At 45.3% G+C, this 15,533-nt stretch overlaps 1 protein-coding gene across 1 annotated transcript; it reads left to right on the forward strand.

Annotated features, from left to right (window-relative positions):
- Nucleotides 1-867: 867 nt before the first annotated feature.
- Nucleotides 868-14,947, forward strand: LOC138945555 (calpain-5-like). Its single transcript, XM_070317004.1, has 10 exons — nucleotides 868-1,388; nucleotides 4,965-5,158; nucleotides 5,929-6,060; nucleotides 6,592-6,800; nucleotides 8,086-8,278; nucleotides 8,838-9,034; nucleotides 9,353-9,430; nucleotides 11,179-11,356; nucleotides 12,950-13,063; nucleotides 14,673-14,947. Exons 2-10 carry the CDS (start codon nucleotides 4,988-4,990, stop codon nucleotides 14,922-14,924), a joined length of 1,524 nt encoding a protein of 507 aa, XP_070173105.1. The 5' UTR covers nucleotides 868-1,388; nucleotides 4,965-4,987; the 3' UTR covers nucleotides 14,925-14,947.
- The last annotated feature ends 586 nt before the right edge of the window (nucleotides 14,948-15,533 follow it).

The raw sequence follows: 15,533 nt of genomic DNA on the forward strand, positions 1-15,533 counted from the left end.
GATTAAATTTTTTTCTTCGAAATCGATTTAAAAATAATTTCATCTTATTCCTTGTCGGTTCCTGATTCCAAAAACATATAGATATGATATGTTTGGATTAAAAACAAGCTCAGAAAGAGTGTGAAGAAGTTAAAAAGAATAGAGATGCAGAAAAGCGTGCTGTCCTGCTCAGCGTAACCACTACCGCGCTTTTCTGGCTTGTCAATTTCACTGCCATTGCTACGAGCGGTGGACTGACGATGCTACGAGTACATACGGTCTTAGAGACAAAGCGCAGTGCGTTCAGTTTCATTCTGTGAGTTTGACAGCTTGACTAAATGTATTTTCGCCTTACGCGACATGTTATTGTTATCTTGTTGTAGTTCCTCTCACCTGCAGTTTCTAGTTGTTCCATATTTTGATCAACAGTTTGGTTGGTTAAGTTGGTTAGTTGGTTGGTTGGTAAGTGGTTGACGTGTGGGATGTTTGGTTTGTTTGTTGGCTGCTTTCTTGCTTGCTCTGTTCGTTGCTTGGTTGTTGGTATGCATGCTTGTTTGCAGTTTTTGTCAGTGTGTCCGTCGTCATAATATTGAGGAAGGCGTATTCGTGTATAATGAAAGTCATCCGACATGACACAAAAATACTCAGTAAACGACATCGATGAAACAAACGCACGCACAGACCAAACTGTATAGTTCTTGGGGCGATTAGAGACAGCGTGTGTGTATGTGTGTGTGTGTGTGTGTGTGTGTGTGTGTGTGTGTGTGTGTGTGTGTCTGTCTGTCTGTCTGTCTGTCTGTCTGTCTGTCCATGTTATCTCATTAAAACCTGCCATTGAAGATCGTTCCTTGTACGACGGCGCTAACGCGTTTAGGTGCCTGTGACTTTTCCTGGACTTGGATGAGCATGTCATGTAGGGCTGATTTTTCTCGCAAGTGCCGCTTAGTCCCAGACTGTGTCCTGTGGTGGTTTTTTCACTTTCGTATGGCGTGACTGACTTTGTGACTGTGGTCTTGGTAGCTGGCCTTCAGTCTCGGCCAACGGGTAGCCTTTCTTCCTGCAGCATAGGTGAACCTCAGAGTGGGATATCGACTTTATATACCCCACCCAGCGCTGGGTGGTCTGCTTTCAGTAATGGCGGAATAAAACCTGTTATGTAAGTGAAGGGGTAAAAAAGTAGACCAAAGTACCCCATGGTTTTAGCTTGTGTTCGAACTCTAAACTTCGGCAACGAAAGCTTCGGGCTGCGGTAATTGAATTGTGGAATACTTCTTGATATCACATCGACATTGCCAGGGTAGGCCGGGAAGTGTTGTATCTCGAGTGTATGGAGGGTCTAGCTGGGAGCGATTGAAGTGATTCATATCTGATTCGTCTTCCTGGTGGGATCAACTACTGTGCATTTACAGGTAAGAGCGACTGAGATCATTGTAGCAAGAGAGATAAAGAGTGTGAGAGAGAGAGAGAGAGAGAGAGAGAGAGAGAGAGACTGTGTGTGTGTGTGTGTGTGTGTGTGTGTGTGTGTGTGTGTGAGAGAGAGAGAGTTTTGTCATCCTCTCTCCCTCTCTTTTTTTCTCTCTTATTCCTAAAACGCATACTCATATATGCCAAAACATGTATAATGAAAATTTTGTCATGACAGAGATAAATAGAGGCAGTGACAAACCAAGCGAGCGAACACACGAGATAGAGAGGTAGAGTAAGAGAGAGAGAGAGAGAGAGAGAGAGAGAGAGAGAGAGAGAGAGAGAGAGAGAGAGAGAGAGCGAGAGAGAGGGAGAGGGAGAGAGAGGGAGAGAGAGAGAAAGAGAGAGAGAGAGAGATAAAAAGAGAGAGGGGGGGGAGAGGGAGCGAGAGAGTAAATCCCATGACGTGTTATACAGCCTATACGTTATCCGAAACTTGGTCCTTTACTGCTTTCACCTATTGCCCATAAAGTACTACACCAATAAAAGGTCGCTTTACTGAACAGAGTAAGACACCGCAGCGTATACCAACAGCTGAATGCTACGAGCGTAAAAGCGAACCCATATAATTCAGTCGCACTAAATCTCTCCCTATTATAAAATAGTTTTGCAACTAACAGCTTTTTATATAGGCTCGTTCAAACGTACGTGTACAAAAGCCCTGGGACAGCAAGGTACTGTGTTATCTAAACGTTCATTCTACAGACTATTTTGACAGTCAGAGTTATGTGTAATCAGGATCAATGTAATTAGATATAGCCCTGATCTAATTGGAAGTGAAGTGACTTGTTGCTTCGTATAGAGCTTCCATGTTGAGTTTTTCTTGTCACCTTTGCTGGGGCGTCGAACCCTTCGTACCTGTATTTCGTCCGCGTGCGCAAGCATATGCATATACCCGCGCACGCATACACGCACGCACATACAAACACGCACAGACACACACACACAGGCACACATACACACACTTAAATGAACACACACACACACGCACACACACACACACACACACGCACACACACACATACAAACACACACACGCACACACACACACACACACACACACACACACACACACACACACACTCACACACACTCACACACACACACACACACACACAAAACACACATATACCCCCCCACACACACGCACACACACAAACACACACACACACACACACACACACACACACACACACACACACACACACACACACACACACACACACACACACACACACACAAATCGTGAAGTCTCCAAAATACTGATAAGATGCAGTCCAAAAGCCCAACTCCATCAGGTTATATAAATAGGCCCAGCGAAAGAGATGTTTGATGTTTCTAGTCAAACCACTCATGTGTTCACTCTTTCTCTTTCTTTCCAGTCTAACACCCACACCCTACCATCATTCAGATATAGGGCCAGCGAAAGAGATCTTTGACGTTTATAGCCAAACCACTCATCTGTTCACTCTTTCTCTTTCCTTGCAGTCGAACACCCAAACACCACGTCCAGCACCATACAGATATAGGGCCAGGAAATTACTTTTGTTTGATGTTTCTCGCCAAACCACCCCCATCTGTTTACCCTCTCTCTTTCCTTACAGTCTATTATCCACAGCCTGCCACAATGGAAGTGTTCGGCACTGTGAAGAAGCACACGAAGTACAACGTTTTTGTTTTGTCATAATTAAACGTTCCCATAACATACCTTTCTTGTTTTTTTATTCACCCACCTGTTCACCCTCTCTCTTTGCCTTGCAGTCTAACAGCCACAGCCAACCCATCCTGAACCCATCCTTGGGCGGGGATATAGCTCAGTTGGTAGCGCGCTGGATTTGTATTCAGTTGGCCGCTGTCAGCGTGAGTTCGATCCCAGGTTCGGCGGAAATTTATTTCAGAGTCAACTTTGTGTGCAGACTCTCTTCGGTGTCCGAACTCCCCCCCCCCCCCCCCCCCCCCCCGTGTACATTACATTGGGTGTGCACGTTAAAGATCCCACGATTGACAAAAGGGTCTTTCCTGGCAAAATTGCTTAGGCACAGTTAATAATTGTCTACCTATACCCGTGTGACTTGGAATAATAGGCCGTGAAAGGTAAATATGCGCCGAAATGGCTGCAATTACTGGCCGTATAAAATTTCATCTCACACGGCATCACTGCAGAGCGCCTAGAACTGTACCCACGGAATATGCGCGATATAAGCCTCATTGATTGATTGATTGAACTCAGGTCAACTTCGGGTCTCATATATCCCCGACAGGATGCCTTTGTTTTCTTCCTCTGGAGTCGAGAAGAAATCGATTTTTTTATTTACATATTTGGAGCTTTTCGTAATGTGTTATTGATATAAGCAGATTCGCGATCGTCGATATTTTTTCATGGTGTTGTGTAATTTTTAAATTACAAAGGAAGTGTTATGTAAGACAGTTTCAAGCGAGCTATCTTTCGCGAATGTATTTACTGTGCAAACAACTCTAAATATGGCAAAAGTGTCATGTGATAATCAACTTTGTCACGTGATCATAACAGTCATAGCAGTCTCAAAATTTCGACTTGTTTTGACCTTAATAGAACGATGTCTTTATCATAACTGTGAAGAACAGAACGGAGATCACTGTCGAAGTCGGCCATTCTGCAATCACTTTCGTATTTCGTCTTTTATCAGAAACATTAGCGAAAAACATATGGGAGATAACTCTGTATTCTTGTTTTAATAGATTTCGGCTTTTAGCTCCGCTTCTTTTTCTATACTCCGCGTAGTAATTATCCATCCTGTCAGAGAGACATGAGCGATAGCGTGGACCGATGATTATCAGAATGCAGCCAACCATCTTCTTCTTCTTCTTCAGCGTTCCAGAATTGTCTGGTGACATGTGAGCTCGTTTGCCCATTTGGGTTCCCCACACTATACTCTGAGAGCATAGTCAGCTTCACTCCGCTTTCGTTGAGTATAGGCATGCTGGGTATTTTCGTGTTTCCATAACCCACCGAACTCTGACATGGATTACAGGATCTTTTCCGTGCTCACTTGGTCTTGTGCTTGCGTGTACACACGAAGGGGGCTAAGTCGCTAGCAGGTCTGCACATAAGTTGACCTGGGAGATCGGAAAAATGTCCACTCTTAACCCACCAGGCGGCAGCGACCGGGATTCGAACTCACGACCTCCCGATCAGGAGGCCGACGTCTTACCACCACGCCACTGCGCCCGTCTGCAGCCCACCATCATGAGAGTGTTCGGGACGGTAAAGAAGTACAAGAAGTACAACGTCTCTGTTTTGTCATAATTAAACGTTCCGATAGCATACCTTTCTTGTCGTTTGATTCACTCACCTGTTCACCTTCTCTCTTTGCTTTGTAGTCTAACGGCCACAGCCAACTATCATGGGAGTGTTCGGCACGGTGAAAAGGTACAAGAAGTACAACGTTTTTGTTTTGTCATAATCAAACGTTCCGATATCTAATATACCTTTCTTGTCGTTTGATTCACCCACCTGTTCACCTTCTCTCTTTGCCTTGCAGTCTAACATCAACAGCCTGCCACCATGGGGGTGTTCGACACGGTGAAGAAGTACAGGGGGCAGGACTACAAGGCCCTCAAGGCCAAGGCCAAGGCCAGTGGCTGCATGTTCGTGGACTCCGAGTTCCCACCAAACGACCAGTCGCTCTCCACCACACCGGGCAAGTTCGGCAACGTCGAGTGGAAGCGACCAGCGGTGAGTGTTAACCTTTGACATTTAACTACTTTTGAATCTTTTCAATACTTTTGGTAGTCTCCATTTTTTATCAGTTTCAAAGTGTTATGAATAAAACTGACTTTCATTGATTTGCCCTTCCTCATGGACGAATTCCAACAATATCTCTGTCGGGTTTGTATAGTTTTGTAGGGTGGGGATGTAGCTCAGTCGGTAGCGCGCTGGATTTGTATCCAGTTGGCCGCTGTCATCGTGAGTTCGTCCCCACGTTCGGCGAGAGATTTATTTTTCAGAGTCAACTTTGTGTGCAGACTCTCCTCGGTGTCCGAACACCCCCGTGTGTACACGCAAGCACAAGACCAAGTGCGCACGAAAAAGATCCTGTAATCCATGTCAGAGTTCGGTGGGTTATAGAAACACGAAAATACCCAGCATGCTTCCTCCGAAAGCGGCGTATGGCTGCCTAAATGGCGGGGTAAAAACGGTCATACACGTAAAATTCCACTCGTGCAAAAAACACGAGTGTACGTGGGAGTTTCAGCCCACGAACGCAGAAGAAGAAGAAGAAGAAGTATAGTTTTGTGGGAGAGTGTCCTTTTCTTGAAAAACCTTCGACAAACAAAGGTTGGACCCATCACTAGCGAGAGGTTGGTCGGAAACACGTGCTCCCCTCGCTAGTGATTGGTCCATCCTTTGTTTGTACGAAGTTTTGCAAGAAAAGGTCACTGCTTATCTCTTCACCTGTGCGCACAGAAACTCCATATACACGTGCTACTCGTTGGGTTACACAGGAGCTGTGTCAGAAGCCCCGCCTCTTCACGGACGGCGTGTCACGCGATGACGTCATGCAGGGTAACCTGGGAAACTGCTGGTTCGTCGCAGCCCTCTCCTGTCTGACTTCCGTCAAACCGTACTGGCATAAGGTTAGTCATGTCACATTTCTGACATTTAAACAAAATGTAGATGGTTATGAATATCAGCAAGCATGATCCATGAAGCGACTTCGGAATGATTTAAGTGTCTTGAAATAATTGTCACTGGTGATTGTTGTTGTGTTGTTATTGTCGCTGCTGCTGCTACTGCTGTTGTCTGACCTCTGTCAAACCGTAATTTCATAAGGTCAGTCATTAGACAATTCTGATATTTAAAAACAAATAGATGATAGTTAAAAATATCAGACAGCATGATCCATGAATTTAGCGACTTCAGAAATTATTTCAGAGTCTTGAAATAATGGTCACTGGTGATTGTTGTTGTGTTCATATTGCAGCTGCTGCTGCAGCTACTGTTGTTATTGTTGTTGTTGTTGTTGTTGTCTTCGTTGTCGTCGTCGTCAGCGTCGTCGTTGTGGTTGTTAGTATTGTAGGTGATAACTTGACACAATAATTCAGAAATGGAACCCAGATAGTTTAGCCAAAAAAAGTATCATGCTTTTCTTTTTTTTCACACAAAAGGTGGTACCAGACCCAAAGAGTCAAGAATGGAACCCAGAGAAGACGGAGGAGTACCAGGGAATCTTCAAGTTCCACTTCTGGCGCTACGGACACTGGACAGAGGTGGTGGTGGACGATCTGCTGCCCACAGTCAACGGAAAGCTCATCTTCATCCACTCCAAATGCGGTGGGGAGTTCTGGTCTGCCCTGCTGGAAAAGGCTTATGCCAAGTGAGTTTCAGGGTTAAATGGAATTTAGGGTTATTGTGGGTGGGGAATTTTGACTGTCTCCTTGCTCATTTTTATCCTCTTTAAGAGCAGTCAGGAGTTCTGGTTTGCCCTGCTGGAAAAAGTCTTGCGCTAAGTGAGTTTCGGGGTATATGGAGTGTGTGTGTGTGTGTGTGTGTGTGTGTGTGTGTGCGTGCGTGCGTGCGTGCGTGCGTGTGTGTGTGTATGGAGGGTGTGTGTGTGTGTGTTGGAGATTTGGGTCATGTTTGTAGGTTTTACGAACTCCTTTTGGATGAAACGGCTAGCTCATCTTCATCCATTCCAAATGCGGTGGGGAGTTCTGGTCTGCCTTGCTGGAAAAGGCGTATGCCAAGTGAGTCTCATTATCCTTCCATGTTCAATCATTGATCATTACATCGCTGGCATATTGAAAGCGAGTTACATCCATGCTTCAAGGATAAGTTCATTATTTGTATCACACGTGTTGGACTGTCTATCTCCTCACACGACCATTGACTCGACGTCCTGGTAAATGTAACATTTTGTTTTGTCAAGAATAACCGTTCCATTGACCGGCACGGTTGGCCTAGTGGTAAGGCGTCCGCCCCGTGATCGGGAGGTCGTGGGTTCGAACCCCGGCCGGGTCATACCTAAGACTTTAAAATTGGCAATCTAGTGGCTGCTCCGCCTGGCGTCTGGCATTATGGGGTTAGTGCTAGGACTGGTTGGTCCGGTGTCAGAATAATGTGACTGGGTGAGACATGAAGCCTGTGCTGCGACTTCTGCCTTGTGTGTGGCGCACGTTATATGTCAAAGCAGCACCGCCCTGATATGGCCCTCCGTGGTCGGCTGGGCGTTAAACAAACAAACAAACAAACAAACCGCTCCATTAACCCACCATTCTTGGTTTTTTGATTCTACGCAGTGCTAGATTCGCCTCCGACGGCTCGATTGGAAAGCTTTCAGAGGAAGACAGTTTTGAAAAGAATGAAAAAGAAAATGTCGACATAGGCTGTCGCCTTCGGACTGTTGCATTCTGGTTATGCTCGATTTATAAGTAGAAGATTGATACTTCTTTTGTTTTTGGTAATTAAAAGGTGTATCTCACCGATTTTTTGTAATTACTCTGACTTATTATGTTGAATTTTACATAATACAAAAGGACAATAATTGATCATATATGAAACAATATTGTTGTGTCTGTTGGTGTCAACATGCGTGGCATCACAATAATCATATGTCATCATAAATTGGTCTAGAAGATTACTACACATTTGTACTGATGCAGAATCTTCGGTAGCTACGAAGCGCTGGACGGAGGCCGCCTGACGGAGGCACTGGAGGACTTCACTGGCGGCGTGTCGGACTCGCTGGACCTCGTGGAGATGGGAATCAAGGACAAGCCGGACAACCGTGTTGACCTCTACGCTCGCCTCAAGAGAGAGATGGACCGCAACACTATGATGGGCGCCTCTATACCTGTGAGTTTCACGGTGTTTGATTGGTAGACTGAATGGCTGACTGACTGCTGGGAACTTGATGGGTGCTGGCTGGTTGACTGCTTGGGTGGTTGGGTGCTGACTGGGTGACTGGCTGGGTTACTTCCCGGGGGGATGACTGGTTTGGTTGCGGGCTGGGTGACTATCTGACTGGCTGACTGATTGGTTGGTAGGCTGGCTGGGTGATTTCCTGGCTGGTTGACTAGTTGATTGGCTGGCTGGCTAGATGGGTGGCTGGCTGGCTGCCTTGCTCTCAGTTTGTCTGTTGGTTCTCTTCGTTGCCTTTCCTGTTTCGAAGAATTCTGTTTTCATCACTCTCGGCTTTTTAGAACTTGTAATGTCCTGGGACCAGCGCAGTCAACTAACCAACGCAACACGACTAGCAACGTTTAATTAAGACGCCGCTTAACGTTCAGAACCTCGATATTTCGCTTTTGTAGACTGACACACAATCTGAGGACGCCGATTCACGTTCGGAGACTTAGTCTCGATCTCTTGCTATTGTAGATTGACACACAATTTATACTCCTTCTGCCACCAGGCCGACTCTTCAGCGGAGATGGAGCAGGTGACGCCCAACGGGCTGGTGAAGGGCCACGCGTACGGCGTGACGGCGGTCAGGGACATCCACATGAAGGGCTCCGGGCTGTTCGGCTTGTTCAATAGGGAGATTCTGCAGATGATCTGTCTCCGTAACCCCTGGGGCAACAAGGAGTGGACGGGTCCCTTCAGTGACGGGTGAGTCGATGTTTTGGAAGGAGTAGAGGGTAGGGGTATGGAAGAAAGAGAAGGTGGGCGGGTGGAGAACAGTTGCAGAATGGACTGGTCCCTTCAGTGACGGCTGAGTCAATGAATGCGTAGGGGTGGAAGGTTAGGAACGATGGCGAAGGGAAGGTGTTGGATGGAGATAAGCTGCAAATGATCTGTCTCAATAACCCTTGGACTACTCTAATTTCTATGATGATGATGATGATGATGATGATGATGATGATGATGATGATGATGATGATGATTTGTAACGTGACTTGATTTTGTTATTGTTTTATTCATGCACAGATCTCCGGAATGGGACAAGATCACAAATTCCGATAAGAAGAAGATCGGACTGGTGAAAGAAGATGATGGCGAGTTCTGGTAAGTTACCGGTCGTTTTTTCAGTATTAGTTATCCCCCTTGTGTTGAAAGGTATGTTTTGCAGCCACCTGCAATTGAGTGACACTAATCTTGGTTATTTTGTTATTTCAAAGGTTAGTCCGTTGTTTAGTTCGTTCGTTTCTTCGTTCGTCTGTCCATCGTTCGTTCGGTTGTTTACTTATGTCAATGCGTAACTTGTGGTATTGAACGTTCAACTCAGACTCACTGAGATGAAAGTAAATTCTTCAGGGAACAGGAACCCAACGATTAGGACGATTTAAAAGACGTTTCGGCATGTTGCCGACTGACGACTGCAAATGATATTCCTGCAATCGTGACCAGGTGTTTGACAAGAAAGCTTCGCACGGGGAATTGCCTCATTAGTGCTGCCCTTCCCCCAGCACCGCTTTTGGACAACCACAGTCGGAAGCAAAGCGGTGGTCCGACGTACTGTCAGTGTGACCACCGCGAGACTCTGAAACCGCCTCCTCACCCTGTGTCTGATGTGTCTGAAAACACCTCCGCGCGGAGGGGTTTTGCAGCCAGCGCAGTGAAGATTAAGAGGGAAAATTTTCTCTGCTCGCGCGGCAGCAAGCAGGATGTCTCTAGACTGTCCTGGCGTGTAAGGCGGCGGACCGTCAGTGTGACTATCTCTGTTGCTGCTCCTGGGACTGTCTCCTGGGTCAATCCTCTGCCCTTGACGGATGGCCGCTACATCTCTTTTGATCTCCATTTAGTTCTCTTCCCCTAAAAATTTTCATCGTAGTACTGTCATTCTGGGAAGTGAGCTGGGTGGCATGCGACGGGCCTGTCCAGGTCATATTGCCAGCGTTGTGCTTGGATGGTCTCTACCGCAGATTGCATCATAGACATAGAACACTTTATTGTCTCAAACGAATACATCAGGAATGTGTATCACAACATCAGACAACATACAACATAACACGTAAGAACATAAAACAGTGAAATTCCTTGACAAACAATTACCAATAAACTGCAGTGCAAGTTCCTCGTGCTAATCATTTAAACCGTATGGAGGCTTTCAAGAGCCAACTCGTAATAATTAGAATAAAGATAATAATAACCAAATACCTCTCTCTCTCTCCCTCTGTCTCTCTCTGTCTCCCCTCTCTCTCTGTCTCTGTCTCTGTGTCTCTCTGTCTCTGTCTCTGTCTCTGTCTCTCTGTCTCTCTCTCTCTCTCTCTCTCTCTCTCTCTCTCTCTCTCTCTCTCTCTCTCTCTCTCTCTCTCTCTCTCTCTCCTCGGTCACGAATAGCAGCTAGCATCTGCTGAAGGGACATTAAAACCCAAAAACCAACCAACCAACTCTCTCTCCATCTCTCTCTCCCTCCCTCTGTCCCTCTATCTCTCTCTCTCTCTCCATCTCTCTCTACCTCCCTCTGTCTCTCCATCTCTCTCTCTTTCTTCTTATCTGCCTCTCCATCTCTCTCTCCCTCCCTCTGTCTCTCCATCTTTCTCTCTCTCTCTCTCCCTCCCTCTGCCTCTCCATCTCTCTCTTCCTCCCTCTGTCTCTCCATCTCCATCTCTCTCTCTCTCTCTCTCTCTCTCTCTCTCTCTCTCTCTCTCCCTCTCCATCTCTCTCTCCCTCCCTCTGTCCCTCCATCTCCATCTCTCTCTCTCTCTCTCTCTCTCTCTCTCTCTCTCTCTCTCTCTCTCTCTCTCTCTCTCTCTCTCTCCCTTGCTTCCTTCCTTTCTCTCCCCATCAACAACGGTAGTTTTCATTTCCAGGATGACGTTTGAGGATTTCTGCGGACACTTCCAGCGGCTTGACCTGTGCACGCTGGTCAACACGTCCATCCTGTCGCTGAGGAAGACGTGGCACGAGGGGCTGGCCCACGGCGAGTGGAGGGGACCCAACAGGGCGGGGGGATGCTCCAACCACCCCACCTTCCTCCACAATCCTCAGGTAAGTGAGGGCATTTTTTTAATACAAAAGGTGGTACCAGACCCAAAGAGCCAAGAGTATAACCCAGAGAAGCCGGAGGAGTACCAGGGAAGCTTCAAGTTCCACTTCTGGCGCTACGGACACTGGACAGAGGTGGTAATGTACCTTTCATATTTTTTACATTTAGTCAAGTTATGACTAAATGTTTTAACATCGAGGGGGGAATCGAGACGAGGGTCGTGGTGTATGTGTGTGTGTGTGTGTGTGTGTGCGTGTGTGTGTGCGTGCGTGTGTGTGTGTGTGCGTGTAGAGCGATTCAGACTAAACTACTGGACCGATCTTTATGAAATTTGACATGAGAGTTCCTGGGTATGAAATCCCCATACGTTTTTTTCATTTTTTTGATAAATGTCTTTGATGACGTCATATCCGGCTTTTCGTGAAAGTTGAGGCGGCACTGTCACGCCCTCATTTTTTAACCAAATTGGTTGAAATTTTGGTCAAGTAATCTTCGACGAAGCCCGGACTTCGGTATTGCATTTCAGCTTGGTGGCATAAAAATTAATTAATGACTTTGGTCATTAAAAATCTGAAAATTGTAAAAAAAAAATAAAAATTTATAAAACGATCCAAATTTACGTTTATCTTATTTTCCATCATTTGCTGATTGCAAAAACATATACATATGTTATATTTGGATTAAAAACAAGCTCTGAAAATTAAATATATAAAATTTATTATCAACATTTTTTTTTCGAAATCAATTTAAAAACACTTTCATTTTATTCCTTGTCGGTTCCTGATTCCAAAAACATATAGATATGATATGTTTGGATTCAAAACACGCTCAGAAGGTTAAAACGAAGAGAGGTACAGAAAAGCGTGCTATCCTTCTCAGCGCTACTACTACCCCGCTCTTCTTGTCAATTTCACTGCCTTCGCCATGAGCGGTGGACTGACGATGCTACGGTCTTGCTGAAACATTGCATTGCGTTCGGTTTAATTCTGTGAGTTCGACAGCTACTTGACTAAATGTTGTATTTTCGCCTTACGCGACTTGTTTTTTCTGCTGCTTTTGCCTTTGCCTTTTGTTTCTCCCCTCTGTGTTTGTGTGTTCCGAAGAAGCCTCTTTAGGCGGAAATGGGACACGTTTTTGTGTGTGCTCCCCTTTTTTTGGTGAGAACAGATTGATTTACTTTTTCTACCTGTCCTAGTCTTTACATGGGTCCGTTGAAATGTCTTGTTGCTATAAATATACTCTTTCGAAGCAGTACACAAATGTGTCGGTAACACGTACGCTGTCTTGGATAAAGTGAGAATATTCGCTTTACATCAAGTATGGCTGTTTCCTTTGTCTTTTGATCATGAGTTCATACGACGCCAGCTGGAGAACATCTATTCCGGGTAATTAAATTTCACCTTGAAGAATAAAAGGAAAAGAAAAAAGATCTTGGATGCAAATTGAAGCCTGATTTTGGTGGAAAGTATAATAGTAGTATCATTCATCGTGACACCCATCAGACTTCATTCATGTTCGTGTTTGTCAGTTTCAACAATTTCGAACGTGTTTCGGCATGTGAACGAGAGTATTAATTTAGATTTTTGCATGTGCAGTACGCCTTTGACGTCACGGATGATGACGATGAGTTCATGATACAACTGATGCAGAAGAGCTCACGTGACCAGACTGGTTCATCCAATAAAACCATCGGATTCAAAGTGATGAGAGTAAGTAACCAAGAAGCACTTCATTTATAATCTGTACTGCAGTTTACAGTTCTCCAGTGATGTATACAATACATTGTTGTGGCATGTGGAGATAGTGTAAGTTATGGACACATATATCAATTGAGTTGTGCTTTACTGTAGTGTTTTGCTTGTTTAGTTGTATTTTGTTTTTGTGGGATTTGTTTTTGTCACTGGTTGCGAATAGATACATTAAAGGCAGAGTAAGCCTCCCGTAAACCATCACAGATACGGTCAGGCTTTTACACACAGTACAAACACCATTTCATTTAAACACTCACCAATTGAGAACATCCGAGGTGCCCTCCGTAAAGAGCGAACAATTTTTAAAGAATTTATTTTTGCGTGGTTTATCTTACCCCTGAGCCATCGTGAACCCGTGTGATCCAGTTTTCCCTTTTCACAATGCAGTCGTCATAGTTAGTCATTTGAATGCGACTCGACGTGAGCTTATCTACAATAGCACGTTTTTTTTATGCACGAAACAACGGCTGTGGTTCACAAGAACTCTGGCGATGGCTTTTGACTGTTGAGAGGAACGGCGATTTGCACTGATAAACCGGCCGTCGTCTGCTACGACCCTTGCGTGACCCTGCTTCCGGGCTTTTCTTTTTTTAAACTTTCACAACTTCGAATTGTTCTGATCTTGTCTTGATGAAAAACGAATTCTTTTATGATTAAAGAATGTTTGTGTAACAAGCTGTCAATTTATTATTTAGATTTTAAAAGTTAGGTCTAGCGCAAAAACGAGGCGCCGTTGTTGTTAACGGAACAAGTCTACGAAAATAAATTCTTTGAAAATGTCTCACGCTCGACAGAAAGCAGCCAGGATGTTCCCGTTCGGTGAGCGTTCAAATGGAAGTATGCTTGTACTGTATTTAGACGCTCGGGGAGCTCTGTGATGGTTTACGGGAGGCTTACTGTGCCTTTAATGTGGGTACAGATAAAATGGTAACATCAAAAAAGGTCTCCAACTCTGCTTTGTTTACAAATAGACAAACTTTGATTTACAGATCAGCAGAAGACAAACCTTTGTAAAATGTGACCCTCCACCACGGAATGAGTCGCATGTCACCTTTGCATGATTTTCATATTTTTACATTTTCCTAAAGAGTTTGTTATGCTCTATCCAGTGGTGAAAACCGTTTTAGAAAAGAGCGGAAACTGTTTGAGTTATACGCCTGTGACTAAGGTGACCCTCACACTGTTACCATACACTCTCCGGACTTATATCAAGCCTAGCGCAGAACCGCGCGAGGTGACATGCGACTCATTTCGTGGTGGAGGGTCACAAATGAGCATATACAAATCGATACATTGGAACCCCCCTTGGAAGAACTCCACAAATCTGAGAAAATCAGGTCTTTAAAAAGGTTGGGAGTCTTAAATTGGGGGGTCTTACATTGGGGGGGGGGGGGGGTCCACTGTTCTACCTTTCAAGTGGAGACGAACCGGATGTTCAGGAGTTTTGGAATTGGGGGGGAATTTACAGAAGATATGAACAAAATATCTGAAAAAACAGAGTCTTTTAAGGGAAGGAGTCTTGAATTGGGTGGCCTTCAAAGGGTGGTTCTACTGAACTGCCTTTCAGGTGGAGACGAACCGGACGTTCAGGATGCACAACGTGGACCTGCACGACGTTCTCAAGGCCAAGGACTTCAGCAACACGAGGTCGCTCTTCTCCCACCAGACACGCGTCAAAAAGGGTCGTTACGTCATCGTGCCGTCGACCTTTGAACCCAACCAGGAGGAGGAGTTCCTCGTCAGGGTTTACACCAGTTCTTCGAACAATTTTATGTGGGTTTCATGGTTTTTTGGTTTCTTTTTCTCTTTTAACTTCTGATTTAGGTGTCAGTTTAGAGGAACGATAAATTGTTTTTAAACTGAAGGTGAGGCGATGGTATTTAGGACTGGACAAGGATGGTGAGGAAGGGGGAAGGAATGGAGATAGCGGATGTGGGCGGGGCGTAGAAGTAAGGAGGGAGGGGGGAGGGTGTTGTAGTGGAGGTTTTGGCGCCAAACTTTCTGGCAAGTGAGTGCCAGAGGATACACGCTCTTGCATTAGCGGCAAAGCAGCAGCAGCAGCAGCAGCATTGAAGAGCGCGCGTCGGAAATTGAACATTATTTTGTAAATAATGTTCAATTTCCGACGCGCGCACTTCAATGCTGCTGCTGCTGCTGCCGCTGCTTTGCCGCTAATGCAAGAGCGTGTATCCTCTGGCACTCCCTTGCCAGAAAGTTTGGCGCCAAAACCTCCACTACAACACCCTCCCCCCTCCCTCCTTACTTCTAGGCCCCGCCCACATCCGCTATCTCCATTCCTTCCCCCTTCCTCACCATCCTTGTCCAGTCCTAAATACCATCGCCTCACCTTCAGTTTAAAAACAATTTATCGTTCCTCTAAACTGACACAACAAAAAACACTCGGACAAGACTCGTGAGCTTTTCGACA

Source organism: Littorina saxatilis, linkage group LG13, assembly GCF_037325665.1.
Source record: "Littorina saxatilis isolate snail1 linkage group LG13, US_GU_Lsax_2.0, whole genome shotgun sequence".
Taxonomy (NCBI): domain Eukaryota; kingdom Metazoa; phylum Mollusca; class Gastropoda; order Littorinimorpha; family Littorinidae; genus Littorina; species Littorina saxatilis.